At 40.8% G+C, this 15,929-nt stretch overlaps 1 protein-coding gene across 2 annotated transcripts in view; it reads right to left on the reverse strand.

The window, feature by feature from the left end:
- LMBR1 (limb development membrane protein 1) overlaps positions 1-4,742 on the reverse strand; it is a 68,543-nt gene extending 63,801 nt beyond the window's left edge. Inside the window, exon 1 of one of the 2 annotated variants that reach the window (XM_054647725.2) lies at positions 4,410-4,742. In XM_054647725.2, coding sequence (XP_054503700.1) covers positions 4,410-4,472 — 63 coding nt within the window. In that variant the 5' untranslated portion in view covers positions 4,473-4,742. The remainder of the gene's footprint in view (positions 1-4,409) is intronic. The other variant, XM_054647734.2, reaches the window with a different exon arrangement.
- Between the last annotated feature and the right edge of the window lie 11,187 nt (positions 4,743-15,929).

The following is a 15,929-nucleotide window of genomic DNA, read 5'->3' on the forward strand; positions in this document are numbered from 1 at the left end:
ACTGGTTTTTTTTCATTACATATTCAATATCATAAATTTATTTCCAAATATACTATGTTTGTTCCTAACTAATAGTTCTATGGTGCTAATAATAGAACCTAATGGTTCTGTTTTGTTCTTCCACAGTTTTCCCCACATTACAAATGCAAGCACAGTGTATTTATTTTGCCAAAGAACCTTCATAACCAGGTGTATGTGTATATTTTTACATACTCAAAATCCTACATTTTTTAAGCTGAAAAAGAACAAAAAAAATAGCTTTTATTTTTAAAAATACAAGCTAGTACTGCAGAATAGAAGACTCAAACTGGAAAAAAAGGAAGTTAATATTCTAAAAAGTAAACCCAGGGGACCACAGAGAGGCTCAAGCATTGCACTTGCTCTATTTCCATTTGAAATAAACAGTTCACAACAATACCAGCTGAACATGGAACACTTTATAAACAGGCATAATAACAGGACCCAAGGGAAAAGCAGTTCCCTAGAAGTTCAAATATTTTCCATGGATGTGCAAGATCTCAGCAATTATAAATGAATCTAAAGGACCAAGAAGGTTAAACTAACAGAATATTGTCTGGCCTTTTCAACTCCTTCATACAAATACTGACCAAGTGCAGAACACAAACCCTTTTCTGTACTTTGCCATCAACTAAAGCTGCTCTTCAGAAAGATGCTCCCTCTAGCCAGAACTGAGGATGGCTCTGGCTTTGTTGAAGTCAAGGATCTTAATGACTCCAAGAAAACTCCTGGCTGTGCCATCTCTTACATTGGGTCACCAGTTCACAGTGTCCACATTTACCTCACTGCATCTGAATTTTAAAGTTCAGCCTCAGACCATGTGTGAGTCTTGGTGTTTTCAACAACAACTGTTCAAAACAAAAGATCCTCTCTAGAGCAGATTCATGTTTAAAGAGCCATGCCTGACTAGGGAGTTAACCACCTTCTAGTAGCACAGATCATCCTCATGAAGCAACAAAATCCAAAGCAGATGATTTTGTTGCAAACAGGCACCCTCTTGAAAAACAGGTGCCATAGAGACACTTCAAATGAGGTCAAGAGCAAACAGGCCCGAGTTAAATTAAGCATTAAACCACTGAGTCACCTCAAAAGCAGACGAAGGATATATTTTTTTAAAAATAATCCTTTACTATCCTTGTTCAATCTATAAACATGTGTCAGAAGTATTTGGTTTTTGAAGGTGGAATTAGCAGAACTTGGCGCCTGCAGAAAGAGACAGGCACCACCACCAAAAGCATAACAAGTCTTGAATTTTTTTTATGTTACACAACTTTATGGAAAACTTTGTAGCTTGCCAGTTCAGAGAATACATGAAACAGAAATAAAGCATTACACTGCAGCTAAACTCAGAGTGCCCTTAGGACTCTGATTCCATCAGAGAGCACAATATAGAAATTCTGTATGTATTCAAAGAAAATTTGTAAGAGACAAGTGAAAAGGATTTTCTTTTCAAGTACATCAGCTTACTTTGATTTCTGTTCTCTCATGAGTGTATCATTTTAGCTTTCAGTAAAGGCTGTGCCACACAACTAGCTCTTCAAAGGTACTTCTAAAAGACAACATAAATTTCTCTTGCTTCTAACAGGCATAGAGAGGTCTCCTCTGCTGTAATATTCCACAACTGGAATGGAATGGTTTGGGTCAGAAGGGACCTTAAATAACATCTGTTTCTAACCCCAGCCATGGGCAGGGACACCTTCCCCTAGAGCAGGTAGCTCAAAGCCCCATTCAAACTGGCCTGGAACACTGCCAGGGAATGGGGCACCCACAACTTCTGTGGGCAGCCTGTGCCAGTGCCTCACCATCCTCGCATCAGAGAATTTCTTCCTGCTATCTAATCTAAACCTACCCTATCCCAGTTTAGAACCACTACAGCTTTTAATATCAAATGCTGCTTTGAACTGCTCTGCTGCCCCCAGCCCACCTGCAGCTGGAATCAAGGTTTAATTCATGTGTCAGAGTGGAACATGTTCCCTGCTCCAGCTGAGGGGCTGATGATTACACCCACTGCCCACACAACAACCATGTATTTGCATATTTTAAGAAATTCTATTCACCATATAACTTCATGAGCAGCAAGGGCAGGACTGGTAAGGAGAGGATGTTAACATAATTGTACATGTAAGCAACAACCTCTGTGTGCTCCAGCATGCTCAGACCAACCCCAAATGCACCCATATCTGCAATATTCTCCTGCAGGCACGTGGGAGCCACAGGAGGCTGCACACTCAGGTGGGGGTGGCAGCACTCCATGCACTCATAAAACCCTGTGGTGTTCCAACATTAATTAAAGGTCACAACTACACCAAGGTATGATTTAGAAGGCAACACTGTTATTATTATTCCTACTGATTAAACAATAACCAAGCTGGCCTGTGATCAATATTAACATCAAAGTGAAGTTTCAAGAGCAAGAATATTCTGAGTCCACTGTCCAAACAAAACAACACTGCACCTCTACAATTTGAGTTACTGATGTCCTGTGTGATTTCTCACATGACTACACCTGGAGGAAGGTTTACCAATTGCTCTGGAGGGGCTGAAAAAGTCCCTCTAACTTTGGAGGAGTACCTGCAGTACAGATGAACTAGTTCTTTCAGAATTTAATAGACTTCACTATTTGTAGTGACACCCAGAGAGGCTGCACACAGCCATTCCTTCAGACTCAAAAATCTGTTTCCCACTGAATGAAACCACAATATGTAGCATCCAATTTATCAGAACAAGACTCTGGTGAAAATAAGTAGGAGATAATTAGCACACAATGGAATACAAATGGAAAAACAGACATGAGGGAAAAGAAAGAAGATTTGTACACACATTCCTGTTTTCATACCACAAAGGTGATTAAGATAATACTTAGAGCCTTCTTTACAATGAAGTATTTTATTTTTAGTGCCCCTCCCCTAGTCAGGACTTCCAGGACATTAACTACGTCCATGCCCAAAGAAGAGAATTCCAAAAAATCCCATAAAGTAGCTGTTGTCCTCATACAGGCTTGTTTTGTACTCTTCAAAAAAAAGGTCCTAGAAATAGAATACTTCACAAGAAACATCTTTACAAGGATTTGTATACTATAGAAGAGTAATCAACACATTCCAAGCAAGTCTGCTATCAAGTGACCTAGCCATAGTGCTACATAAACCAGTTAACCATGGTATTTTTAGAGTCTCCCAACAAGGCTGAAAAAAAACTTAAAGCTAAATTGTGAAACTTTATTTTAATTCAAGAAATCTGTTTTTTTCCCCCAAGACAACAGGGATGGCAAAGAAAACATGATTCCCTTGCTGAGCCAGGACAGCACATTCACAGGACTCTGTGCTGCATGCCTCCCTTGCTCAGCCTGTGTTTCCTTCCTGGAATTGAAGCAGGAGAGACATGAGCCCCATCAAAACACCTCTATCAGATTGAACAGTCCTGAGAACAATTACGAGGCTGTCAGAGAGGAAACTGGAACTGCTCTGTCTGCACGCAGGGTGTAGTGCTGAACCTGCCTGTGGAGGGCTGAGATGGGACAGCACAGGCACTGACTGCCAGGTGCTCCACTGGGAGAGCACCAAAGTTACACTCAGCACTGCAAACAGCCCAGCAAGGCAGGAGAATCCCAGGATGACAAGCGATACCGTGAAATCCCATGCACACCTGATGGGAACAAGGCTGCACCTGAGGACTGAGGCGTTCACAGAATCCCAGAATGGGTCACAGTTGGAAGGGACCACAGTGGGTCATATGACCCAACCTCCCTGATCAACCAGGGTCATCCCAAAGCACAGGGCACAGGATTGCATCCAGACGTTCTTGAAAACCTCCAGGAAGGGAGACTCCACAGCTCCTCTGGGCAATCAGTTCCAGTGCACGGTCACCTGCCCAGTAAAGAAGTTCCTCCTCGTGTTCAGGGGGAGCTTCCTGTGCATCAGTTTCTGCCCATTGCCTCATCTCCTGGTGGCTGGCACCACCGAGCAGAGCCTGGTCCATCCTCTGGGCGCCTCACCTTTAGATCTTTGTGCACATGAATGATGTCCGCTCGCAGTCACCCCTTAGCGAAGCTGAGCAGTGCTCAGGAGGTTGCGGCACCGGTACCTGTTCCGAGAGCCCTTCTATGGAACACACGGTGCCCTGCCTCATACACCGCATCTCCATCTTTCGCTGAGGGCACACGGAGAGGAGAACCCTCCAGGGGGTGAGCGCTGGGATCCTCCAGCTCCCAGGGCAGCTCAGCGAAGGTGCATTCAGCGCTCTGCCCACCCGAGACAGGCCCCCGAGTCCCGCCGGACACTGGGCGAGGGGCAGGCAAGGACAGCGGGGGAGAGCGGGACAGCCCGCCCGCGCCCGGGGACACGGCTGGGGCAGAGAGCAGTGACAGCTCAGGGACGGTCCGCGGCGGCACCTACCGTGTACTCCCGCACTTGGCTGTGGAAGTTCTGCTCCCGGATCGTCACCTCGTCCGCTTCCATCCTTCATAGTACCGCGGCCCCCGCGAGCAATGGCGGCCGCCGCCGCCGCGCCTGCTCCTGCCCCGCCGGCGACGAGCGGGCCACCATGGCCGGAGGCAGCCCGGCTGCTCCCCCGGGCCCCGGCAGCGGCTGAGGAGCCCCGGCTCCGCCGCTCTGTCCCCGTCCGGCGGGCGCGGAGGAGGAGGAGGAGGAGGAGGAGGAGGAAGGGCGGGAAGCGCCGCCTCAGCTCCTCCTGCTGCGTCACCGCGCAGCGACCCCGGCGGGGGCGGGCAGGGGGAGGGCGGGGTCAGACCGGGGGGCGTGGCTTAGGATAAAGTGAAGGGCGGGCGAAGTCACGCCCAGGGGCGGGGCTAAAGGGGGCGGAGGGGGCGGGACCGTGAGGGGGCGGGGTCGGGGCGGGGTCGGGGCGGGCGGGCAGGGGCGCGGCTTGGGGCGGGGCTGGTTCTACCGGCGGGACGCGGACGTAAAATCACGGAATTGTTCAGGCAGGAAAGACCCGAGACCATCGAGTCCGGGCTCTGTCCCAACACCACCGTGTCAACTAGACCGTAGCACTAAGGACCACGGCGTCTGTCCTTAAACACTCCCAGGAACGGTGACTCCCCCAGCTCCCTGGGCAGCCCATTCCAATGCGTAATCTCATTATTCCCTGTTCCCTCTACATGCACGGGCAATCTTCTTTTCGTCTGAGTTTGCAAGTAGATCAATTGTCTAAATATACAAAGACTATTAATCTAGGACACACTATAAATTATAGATTGTGGTTTAGCAAATCGAACTTTTATTTCAATCCAAGTATGTATCATTAGTCTAAAGAAGTTTCAAAAATAAGGATCATCATTTTTTGCTTATTTACAACTCTTGATACATTATACATGTTGTCAATGCCAATTATAATTCCAATTATATTAATTCCCCTGTCTCTGGCCCATTTTCTTGGTTAAAAGCAGATGATATTTATGAAATATTGGAGTTAGAAAAATTAATCTTTGACTGATGTTTTCCTTGTAGTGCTGAATGGATGCAGAAGGTCCTGCAGCTTCAGTATGGCCACAATCCCACCCTCGTACTTGTGAAGTCACAGACAAGGTATTTGCAGGCACAATCATACCAGGGATGTGACAGGCCAGAAATGTTCCTGTGCTCTCTCCTCTTGAAGCCCATTGCTCAAGGAGGGAGACTTTAGGTGTTCACTGAGGCTGTAGGAACAGAATACCATTAAAAACAGAGTTGAAGGAGCAGGGAGCACAGTCTCTGAGCTGCTTCTTGGGAAAAGCTGTCCTACTTTACAGCTGTTTTCTGCACAGCACTTGATTCTGTCTGGTATTATTACTTGTCTGGGTTTTTTTTCTTTGTCTATTCCCATTTATCTTCAATCTCCTTTTATTCTTCACATACTGAAAGTGATGAAAGTATCCCTAGTTTCCAAGATGAATTTGACAAAGAATTAGGCTTTTAGTTGAAGCCTAGTTCTAATTTTGACTAGAATTAGGCTAGGGCTGTTCTCTGCTCAGGAGTTAGTCCAGACTGAACAAGGGCAAGGTTACAGACAGACAAAATCTCTTTTATTATAACAAACACAGCTGGCAAGAACAGACAACTGTCTGGCATGTGCAAACCTGACCCCAGGGAAACCAAATTCTCTTCGAGCTGCCTATAGAAGTATTGGAATAGAACAGACAGGATCCCAACTTTCATCATCTTATATAAAAACCCACACAATAAATGGCAATGGTATTGGAGCCAGGCTGTTAGTAACAGGATGGATTCAATGGATTTGTGATGGAGAGAGAAATGCTGAGACGAGAGCAAAGCCGCTCTAAGAACTTGGGAGACCACATGGCCCAATCAAAGAGGAAGAACAGGAACAACCAGAGATTCAAGCCAGCAGTCCAAGCCTGAGGTGAGGGTTAGTTCCTGAGCTACCTGGAAAATGACTCACCCACTGTCAAGAATCAGCAATTCAAGCATTTCTAACTTTATCTGCAGACATATCAAACACTGGAAGATTGTAAGGAAAATTATCTGTGTTTTTGTAGCTCATAGAAATTGAGATTTAGAAGAGCTGAAGCTTCCACTCCCACATGGACAATATGTGTTCTTTTTAATTTACTGAATTTGAAGTAAACCTAAGGAGGAGATATAGTACATAATTGGTCTCATACTGTGGACTGTCAAGTTCTTTCTTCCAGTCGAGCAGATGAATCATCAGAAACAACATACACATTTATATTTACTGAAAAGGCAGGGGAGCGGTGGAAATAGCTTCAATCCTTTCTTGGGCAGAAGTTACTGCTCAGTTCTGAGGTATCTACATCACAAAGGAAGATCAGAATAGCCACCACAGCAAAATCTATTTATACCACAGGAAATTCAGTCTAAAGTGGGCAGCTCTTGCAAACTGATGCAAGTATTGATCTGATGGGAGTACAAAAGTAGTGATTTGAAGCATACTAGATGTAAAAGTACCAAAGCAAGTCTGTGGTACTTTACACCAGAGAGAGGTTAAAAGACCTCTAGGTGTTTCTCATCCATATCCCAGACAAAAGGAGACAGTGCTGGAGAGACTGTCCTCAGCCATTCTTAGGACCTCCTTGGTAACCCTAAGGGATCTGGTGTAAGCTATACATGATTTAGGTGTAAATAGAAAACTTTCTCACACTGGTAATGTACAGATACACACAAAAGCAGTAATAAAACTCAGACTCCTTTTAAACCTTCATTTGGTGATCCCTAATCCTTCAGCATAAAAGTTGAGAAGATTTATGAGATTCTGCTCAGTTTATTGCTTTTCAGCATAGTTCTAACGCCATTTTTCAGCTCCAGGATGACCCAGTAAATAACTGGAACCCTGAATGCCCTAAAGGAGGGCTTTATGTGCACAGGGTTACCTCTGAGATTTTCCAGAAAAAAAATGTTGGGATATTCGAGCTAATAAAATTCATTAAAATTGTCAAAGATGGAAGTTTCTAAAGTTGGAACTATTTCTCTAGGAAGGTTCCCTCAGAATTTGCCAATGGATTTTAAAGCATTCTTTAACTGTAAATGCAAAATTTGCAGCATGCCTTTAAATCTAAATTTATCTCACAGCATTTGAGTAGGTGATACCTTCTTTTCAAATCATCCTTCAGCCAAATGAAGCTTGGACTAAACAGAAAATAGGAAGTTATTCTTCCAGTTAGTATAACTACTTACATACTTATATTCAAGATATTACCAAAGAATTGGTCGGATTGAAGCCCAAAGCCCACTTTAATATGGTTCCAAGAATGACCTCTGACTTTTAGAAGAACTTTGGGTACACACGTGCATGGTTTAGATCCAACACTTTATACTAAAAAACCAATTATGGAAGACAAAAAGAAAGATTCAAAAGTTAAAATATCTTGATCATGGTACAAAAGAAACATAATTATCTACATTAAGTTTATTTATTAGGTGATTTTTTCAGTGTCTTATATGTGGTAAGCTAGAGCATAGCATGAATTGCATTACAACTTTAGAAATCTAACTCAATCAGTCTTGGATCTGAATTCAGCTTAAAATGTTGCTGACTGACATTTCATTTCTATTCATAACTTATACTTTTTATTTCTTTGCTTTTTTTTACAACGAAAAGAAGGCCTTTTTTTGGTCGCAAGTACTTCCAGCCCATATTTTCATTGAGTGCCCAGTAACAATAACTCCCCAGCTAAAGTGCTGTATTATAGCACAATATATTTATTTTAACTTTTTGAAACAGCCAAGGGAAAGAAATTTAAATTAAAAATTACAATGTCGGCATGAAAAAAGAGGATATAAACTAGTTTAGTATAGACTCACATAGGTATGTGCTGGATTTTATATATATATAGTCATAAATGTATTGATGAATATATACTCCACCCAAAAAGAAGAAAAAAGCACAATCAAATTATTGCCATTTTGAACAAGCATTTAAAATTAACATTTTAGTAAAAATCTTGGTCCCAATCTTAAAGCTTGGTCCACTTGTAAAAAATTAAGTGAGATTGCTTTCAATAACAAGGAACTGGATTTAGAAATTAATAAATCCCCTTTGAATCCTTAAGTTTCCTTCACTGATTGGAGCCTAGAGTCAGAAAACCTGCAGAGTTTATTATGGTCAGAGGTATAAACTCTGCAGGAGTTCAGTGCTGGCAGGTAAAGGAAGCATAAGTCACATCATGAAGCTAGAACAGTTTCTCTTCCATATCTAGGCAGCATGAAGGGACTGAAAGCTCATTTTGCCTCCATTCACCCTTAATGGGTTTTTCATGTCCTCAAATCAAAACAAAGCAAAACTCACCCCACATTGCAGCTTCAACTCGATTAGGAATAAAATGAAAGGTAATATTTAAGGATATGCAGCTGCATCTGCAAGCCAAAGTTCACCTGCTGTGTAAAAATGAACAAGGCCAGGGTCATGTGTCCCATGCTGTGTGCCCATGGCTGTTTGGGCTGATTCTTCAAATAGGTATTTCTTGGTGAAATTCTGGAACTGCTGTCTGGGTCAATGTTGTTACAGAAGAACCAAAGAACTAAATCAACTTTAAGAAAAAATAAGTGTCCCTTTCACCAGTCTGTGTCTGGTTTTAGCTCAGAAATTAGTGTTAGACTCAATCAGCCTCTGAAAGGCATTCAGCTGGAGCAGATGGATGAAAAGAGTGAAAATTCATTACTTCTCCTTATGGTGTGCTCAATATTTAATTCCTGCTAATCACAATTCTCCTCAAAATCTCCTTTTCAGTCAGTTAAAAAGATTTACTCTAAGTAAATTTACCCTTTGAAGATTTTTCTTAACCATGAACTCTTTTTTTTCCTTTCATCCCTGAATTGTCTCCAAACTTTTAACCTTCTTATTAAAATGCAGACATGAGAACTGAAGGCAGTATTCTAGGCTCAGTTTCAGCAATTCTATGAAGAGATGTAAAATCACCTTATTTTATGCTTTTGTTACAGACCATTTAATCATTACAGAGGAAAACAGCACACAGATTCAGAGATTCATGATTGCTTCCCAGAAGTAAATGGAATGTGCATTTGAAGACACTTGTATCTACTCCTGTTTTCCTGCTGTCAGAGGCCTGGCTGTAGGTAAAAGGCTGCCTTGTGGTTTTGATTGCCATGTCCACTTACTTCCTTACAGAGAATAAAGCCAATTTTAGGGACATTTTAATCCAAATGCTGTAACAATCATTCCCTTTACATAGAAAATAGTGGTTACCTCTGAACTTCACTCATACCAACCAGCAGCAATCTGTAATTTCTATTCTGAATCACTGCCCTGCAGATACAGCCCTGGTTCTGTAGAAAGGACCTCAGCCCCTTGTTCCTGGTGCATTCATGGGCTTTTGACTGAATTCAAGCCTCTTTTGTTTTCTGCTTCCCAAATATTTCCAATTACTCTGTATGATTATCTCATCTTTGTAATTTACCACTCCTATTTCCAGTATTTGTCAGCATTTTTGTGTTATCTGCCAGTAGCATTAGTGATTTGTCAACCAGAATAAATACATCCTCTAAAAAAAGTCATTACTGTCTCTGTGGGCTTTTTTAAAGTTTTTCTTACTTTTTTTCCTCATCTTTGGAAAGTTCCTGATGTACTAAGTACATAAAATAATTATTTTACTGGTTGCAAGTGTTATATTTGCCCATATGTAATAGGAGTTTGCCAAGATCATGGGTCGGTTCCATGGCAACACCATAAGGGGATTAAAAGAATTATCTGAGAGTGAAGTCAATATTATTTGTGTTAGAAAATAATCATTAGAAGCTTTAATGCTGTTTTACCACTGGCTGGATTGCAGCACCAAATGTGCTCTGAAACCCAAGTGTCACAAACAATTCTTCTGTTCTTCCAGAGGAGATGCTCTCTTCACTCTGTGCTTTCTTTTCAATTTAATTCCCACTCTTGAAGTGCCCACGTGGTCCCATTTTAGATGACCCCAGGCCCTGCTGTCCTTTGGTTTGTTGTGTACATGGCACCACGTTCCATCTACACAGAGCTGCAGACTCTGCCCTGGGCTTTCTGCACCAGCTTTGCTGATCACTCACCTTGTTACTTACAGCTCTTCTCTGTCCTTTCAGAGTATTCCCCTTTGATTTGTGGGCCAGTCAACAGCTTGCATTAGATATCTGAGTCTGCCAATCTGCAATTGATTCTAAAAGATGTGATCATGCATTAGCTGTATTATAAATGACAAAATTGCAAATATCCACCCGTATGATCAGTTCCTGACTACTTAACATGGCTGTAATCATCATCCTTTAAAAAAAATTAAATCATTAATCTGCTGGGCATCTGTACTTACTCTAAACTATCCTCAAGCTAATTTTTTGTTGATTACATAGTTTTGAGAAATGGAATTTTGCCATTTTTGGAGAAGAGAGGTTGCACTGTGAAGTCCCTAAACAATAATAAAAAAAACATTTGGTATTAGTTAATTTTTTTTCTCTAAATTCAGCATCTGACTCATCATGACTAAGATGCTTGCACTGTTAAATACCACATGGAAGGCATTTCAAAAATCTATCCAGTATTAACTACAACCGTTTTTCAGTCTGGGTGACAAAAATCACCGTATAAATTTAGCCTTTGAAAGTAAGCCATGCACCTTTTATGAAGGACTTTTATCCAAAATGCTAGAAATTTTAAAGGAAATTAATCATCTTAATTTCTTAAATTAATAGGTGCAAGATTTATTCTTAAATCATGGATACTCCTTTCTAATTAAATTCAAATATGTTTAATGCATCTCAAGAGTGTTAAGATAATAAGTAGTCCTTTTCTGGAACTTAACATCCTCGATCCCTGTCAATAATTATATTGGGTGACTAATAAAATATGATGCCAGGCATTTTTTAAATCTTTATCTTCCTCCTCTGTCTCATTAGCAAAATGAATAGGTTTGCTCCACAGGCACCACCTAATCTGGAGAATTCAATGTTGTTCAAGGACACAGCAAATAAATTTCAGCAGGTATTCCTTCCTGCAACAGTCATATATAAAATGCACTTTTACAGCATCTGCCAGTAGCTCATTGCTGTATAAGATCATTGCCATTGTAAAAGCCACCAAAGGCTGGAAAACCAAAAAGGTCTGTCAGGTATGATGTCCTGACTAGGAGAATTTTATGCAGTTATCCCATCAAAAACTACACTCCTCATAGAGCTCCAGTGTCCAGTAATTGATCCCCAGAAGACATGGCACCCATCCATTCTACCAGTGGTCTATCAGAAAATGCTGACATCAAGAGAGCAAGTTATTTTATAACATAAGACAATACTTATTTTCAGAAACTGGACTCAGCTGTAGCAGGCCTTTTAACAAAAATCATGCCATTAATGTGAAATTAGCTAATTTGTTCTTGAGAGTTTAATTTCCTTTCTCAAGTAGATATTACATTACAGTAATTACACCTGCAAGTAAGAAAAAAAAAAATGGCAGGCTCCTCAGTCCCTGGGATGATAGATAGTCCTCTGGCCCTCACATAAAAGCAAAATCCATCTCTAGTCACTTGGGTATATCTAAGTATTTGAATGGAGGACTCCAGAGATTTCATTTCACTTGACAGTAGGAGGACAGAACAAGAAATAGGTTGTGATTCATCCAACTCTTTGAAATATTTTCATCTTTCTAATTTTAGGTCCTGTACACCATACATTGAACTCAAATGATACCCATCCTGCCAGTGATTGCAACTGCAGAGATGCTGCATGCTGATACTCCATCTCTGCCTGTGCTACAAGGCCCTTATGTGATATTTGACCACATTTTACAGGTGGTGTGTCACCCAGAATCCTTTGAGTTGAAAGGCACCCATAAGGATTGTCAACTCCCTGCTCCTTGCAGGACCACCTGGAACTAAACTATGAGACTAAGAGCAATGTCCAGATATTCTCTGAACTCTGACAAGCTTGGTGCCATGACCACTTCAGGAAGCCTGTTCCAATGACCAACCACCCTGTCAGTGCAGAACCTTTTCCTAACTGAAGTCCAGTCTGAACTTCCCCTGACACAGCCTCATTCCATTCCATAAGGCACCTCTTTGGAAGTCACTACCACTCTGTGCCCCTTGATTTTTTTCCCATTTTATTGAGTTGTAGTTCTCGGCCTGGGCAAGAGGAAAGGTCAATCTACACAATGTACAGAAAAGCATGTGGCTGTCCTACAAAATCTCTGGATCCAAGCTTTGTCTAAAGACTACTGTCCATATACTTCATCTTACACTGTAATTACCTTACTTAAATTGCAGAGGTAGTACAAAGTCAACAAACTTTCATAGGATGTATCCATGCTGTTTTACATCATGTGTATTGATGCCTCAAAACTTACTTGCTTTTACAGAAACAATATTTTTTGCATGATTTTTAATTTGCCAATAGCTCAACATAAATTAAAAGACTACATTAGAAGTCACTATAATGCACATGGAAAAACCTGAACACAAAAGTGTCACATCATCCTGAATATTAAAACCAACAAACCATAGGAAATAACTCTGCAGTTTGTAGTCACTGGTGAAGCATTGCAGAGGAAGTAGTTTTCATTGCAGTACCATTAGTGCTGCATAGCATATGATAGCTTTGCTATTTATGCAGTCATGCCTGTTTCTGTAGCCTGACAGCCCATCTCCCTACCCCACACTCTGTCCTGTCTTCACTGGGGTTATCCAAGTGCCAGTACCCTGGGCATATGCCAGCCTGACATCATCCCCACCTTTAAATCCTGGCCTGCAGCACCCTTTGATCTATTTATAGACACATGCCCCAAAATTAGCATAATTAGAATATACTTTCAGACCCATTTGCTGTCTCATTGTGTATTAACACCTGAAAATCATCAACAAAATAAGAAAACAACTGGACTCTAAGTGATAGTCTGGAATGCATTCAGGCTGCTAGCAAACCTGTTAGGGAATTAATTATTGAGCATTGCTTTTGTCCTAAATAACACTATGGGCTATGTCATACATTTGGATTTTTTGTTGTAGTGACAGAGATAGCACCCCAGTGAGCTCATCATCCCTCCAGGTTCACCCCACAGGCCACAGTAAAACACCAGCAGCACCCTGGTGAGATGAAATTCCAGCCCTGCTCCTTGCCTTCCTCTGTCTTGCAGCCCCACATGACTGCCATATTTAACACCATATTTAACACCATCACCACACAGCAGGATCTGCAGATGCAGCCTTCATATTTTCTCAATGGACCTTGAGTCTAGCCAGGCTTGAGGGAACATTAGCTTTCCTGTCCACAGCTCTGCAGGAAGTCTCAGATTCCTTCTCTGTGGCTTAGAGCACCTTCTAGAAATTCTGAATCAAAAACTATTTTGTCTATTCAAGTTCAAAAATTTTCACATAATTTGGCACTCGTGAATGAATCCTGCAGCAGACACTGTACAACTCCAAGTTCCCTACATCTCATTGATTTTTATATTACTGCAGACTAATAATCTCCACAGAGCCTCTGAAAAACCCAAGTGAGGATTTCATTTGAGCACTTTGTAAAAGTACTCAAGCAAGTACTTGTTGGGCTGTAGTGCTGATCCTGTCCAGCTCTGTTCCTGTTCAATTTATTCCCACTACCCCTCAGCAGCACTGGCACAGCCATACATGGCTGATCAGACCTGGGGAAAATAAGTGATCAAAAATAAAAAATTTAATCAGAATGAATTCTCTGAGCCAGTTCATTCTGCATTCACACAGCAGAAGGAGTGATGTAAACTGAGCACAGAGAGCTACTCCAGCCATCGCTGTTGTAGAAATGCTTGTGAGATTCAGTATACATGTAAAACAATCACAAATATGTTTTTCTGTTTGGCCAATGCCATTTGTAGTACTGAGAGTAATAGAAAATGTGAGAAACCATATTGTTCTTTTGCTCTGTAATCACAATCCTCATAAAGGATTTATGAGCCCAGATATAACTACAGACCAACAATTTTCAGACAGTTCTTCCTGCCCTGGGCTATGGAATAAGAAATACGTATGCAGAATGCCAGCAGGACAAGTTTATTGCATTTTTAAGAGTTTTTTCAAAGATTCACTCATGCAGTGGGTTTTAAAGTGTACATTTTCACATAATTGAATGAATTTATATATTGTATGCATACTTACACAGTGTGGGTCTGTGTATTTATGTCTCTATGTGTGGTGTGTGTGCTTATTTTTATTTAAAATTCTCCAAAATATAGTTACTCTGCTATAGCACTAAAATAAGCTTGTACAGAAGAGATCATTGGGTAGTGTCCTCTAGAGAATTTCTTTACAAGAGCCAAATTATATAATTTTTATGCTGAGTTAACATCAAGAAAGGTATGGGTATGAGCTTTTTGGTGTCTTTACAAAATCATGGTCTAGTGACTTTTCTGAAAATGGTATTTTTGCCTTTACAATGAAGCAGAAGCTCATATTATTCTTTCATGTGTGTTAGTATGAGTATTTATACAAAAGAAAAATATAGGTTAATTACTGTTGGAGGGCCTCTTTAGCTTATCATTGTCTTATGCAGGGCCTCTTTAGCTTATCATTTTGTTATGCAGTGCCTCTTCACCTTATGATTTTATTCTGCAGTATATATTTTATTTCCTTAAGTGGAGCATTGAAGTTTGTGCCCCAAATAAATTCTTTATTTTAAAATGGACAAAATATTTAAATGGCTGCCTAATATTATACAAGAACTTACAAGCTAAAGTGTTATAAACTGAAAAAATATTATAGATAAATCTGAAATATACACAAACTAAAGCATTATCTTTGTAATCTTCCCCTGTTAGATGCATCACTGCATGCACAAAGTCATGTAGCTCAAATCAATGTCTTCACTTAAACTATGCTCTGGAAAAAAATGGGAGTTTTGACTATATAGAAATATAATAATAATTCCACAATGTGACCTATAGTTTTTACTGAAATAAATTAATGGATGGCATGCAGATGCCAAGATTAAACAGAGTAATAACAAAACATTAGTAAGCACTTTTAGTGTAATTAAATTTTTGATGTATTACAATTTTTAGTGCGTAATTATTTTTGAAGGAACTGGAGAGTAATACTGGATCACACCCTTATTCAATCTAGTTACTAAAGAATAAAGTGTGGTGATACTTTGAAATTCTATTGCAGAATAATGGTGTATTGTCCATCACAGATAATGATGGCAAGGTTTTTCTCATCTGATAATCACTCATAGTGATTACCTAATAAAAGGACAATCCTTGGTACTGCAAGAACCCCTGGTCAGTGCAGAATGTAAGCAAGCATTAAGATGTGCTATTTAAAGCATCTCAGCTTGCAAGTGACCTTGAATCTGCTTCCTTATTGCTGGAGGTTGGGATTGTTCCATGGCTGTGTTCCCAGTCTGCATCAAGAGGCTGCTGATAACATCAATCTTATACACGAGTCTCTAAAACTATTTTTGATGTTGGCCTTGAACAAGTCTAATAATTTCACTTAA

This window comes from Agelaius phoeniceus, chromosome 1 (genome assembly GCF_051311805.1).
Source record: "Agelaius phoeniceus isolate bAgePho1 chromosome 1, bAgePho1.hap1, whole genome shotgun sequence".
NCBI lineage: Eukaryota > Metazoa > Chordata > Aves > Passeriformes > Icteridae > Agelaius > Agelaius phoeniceus.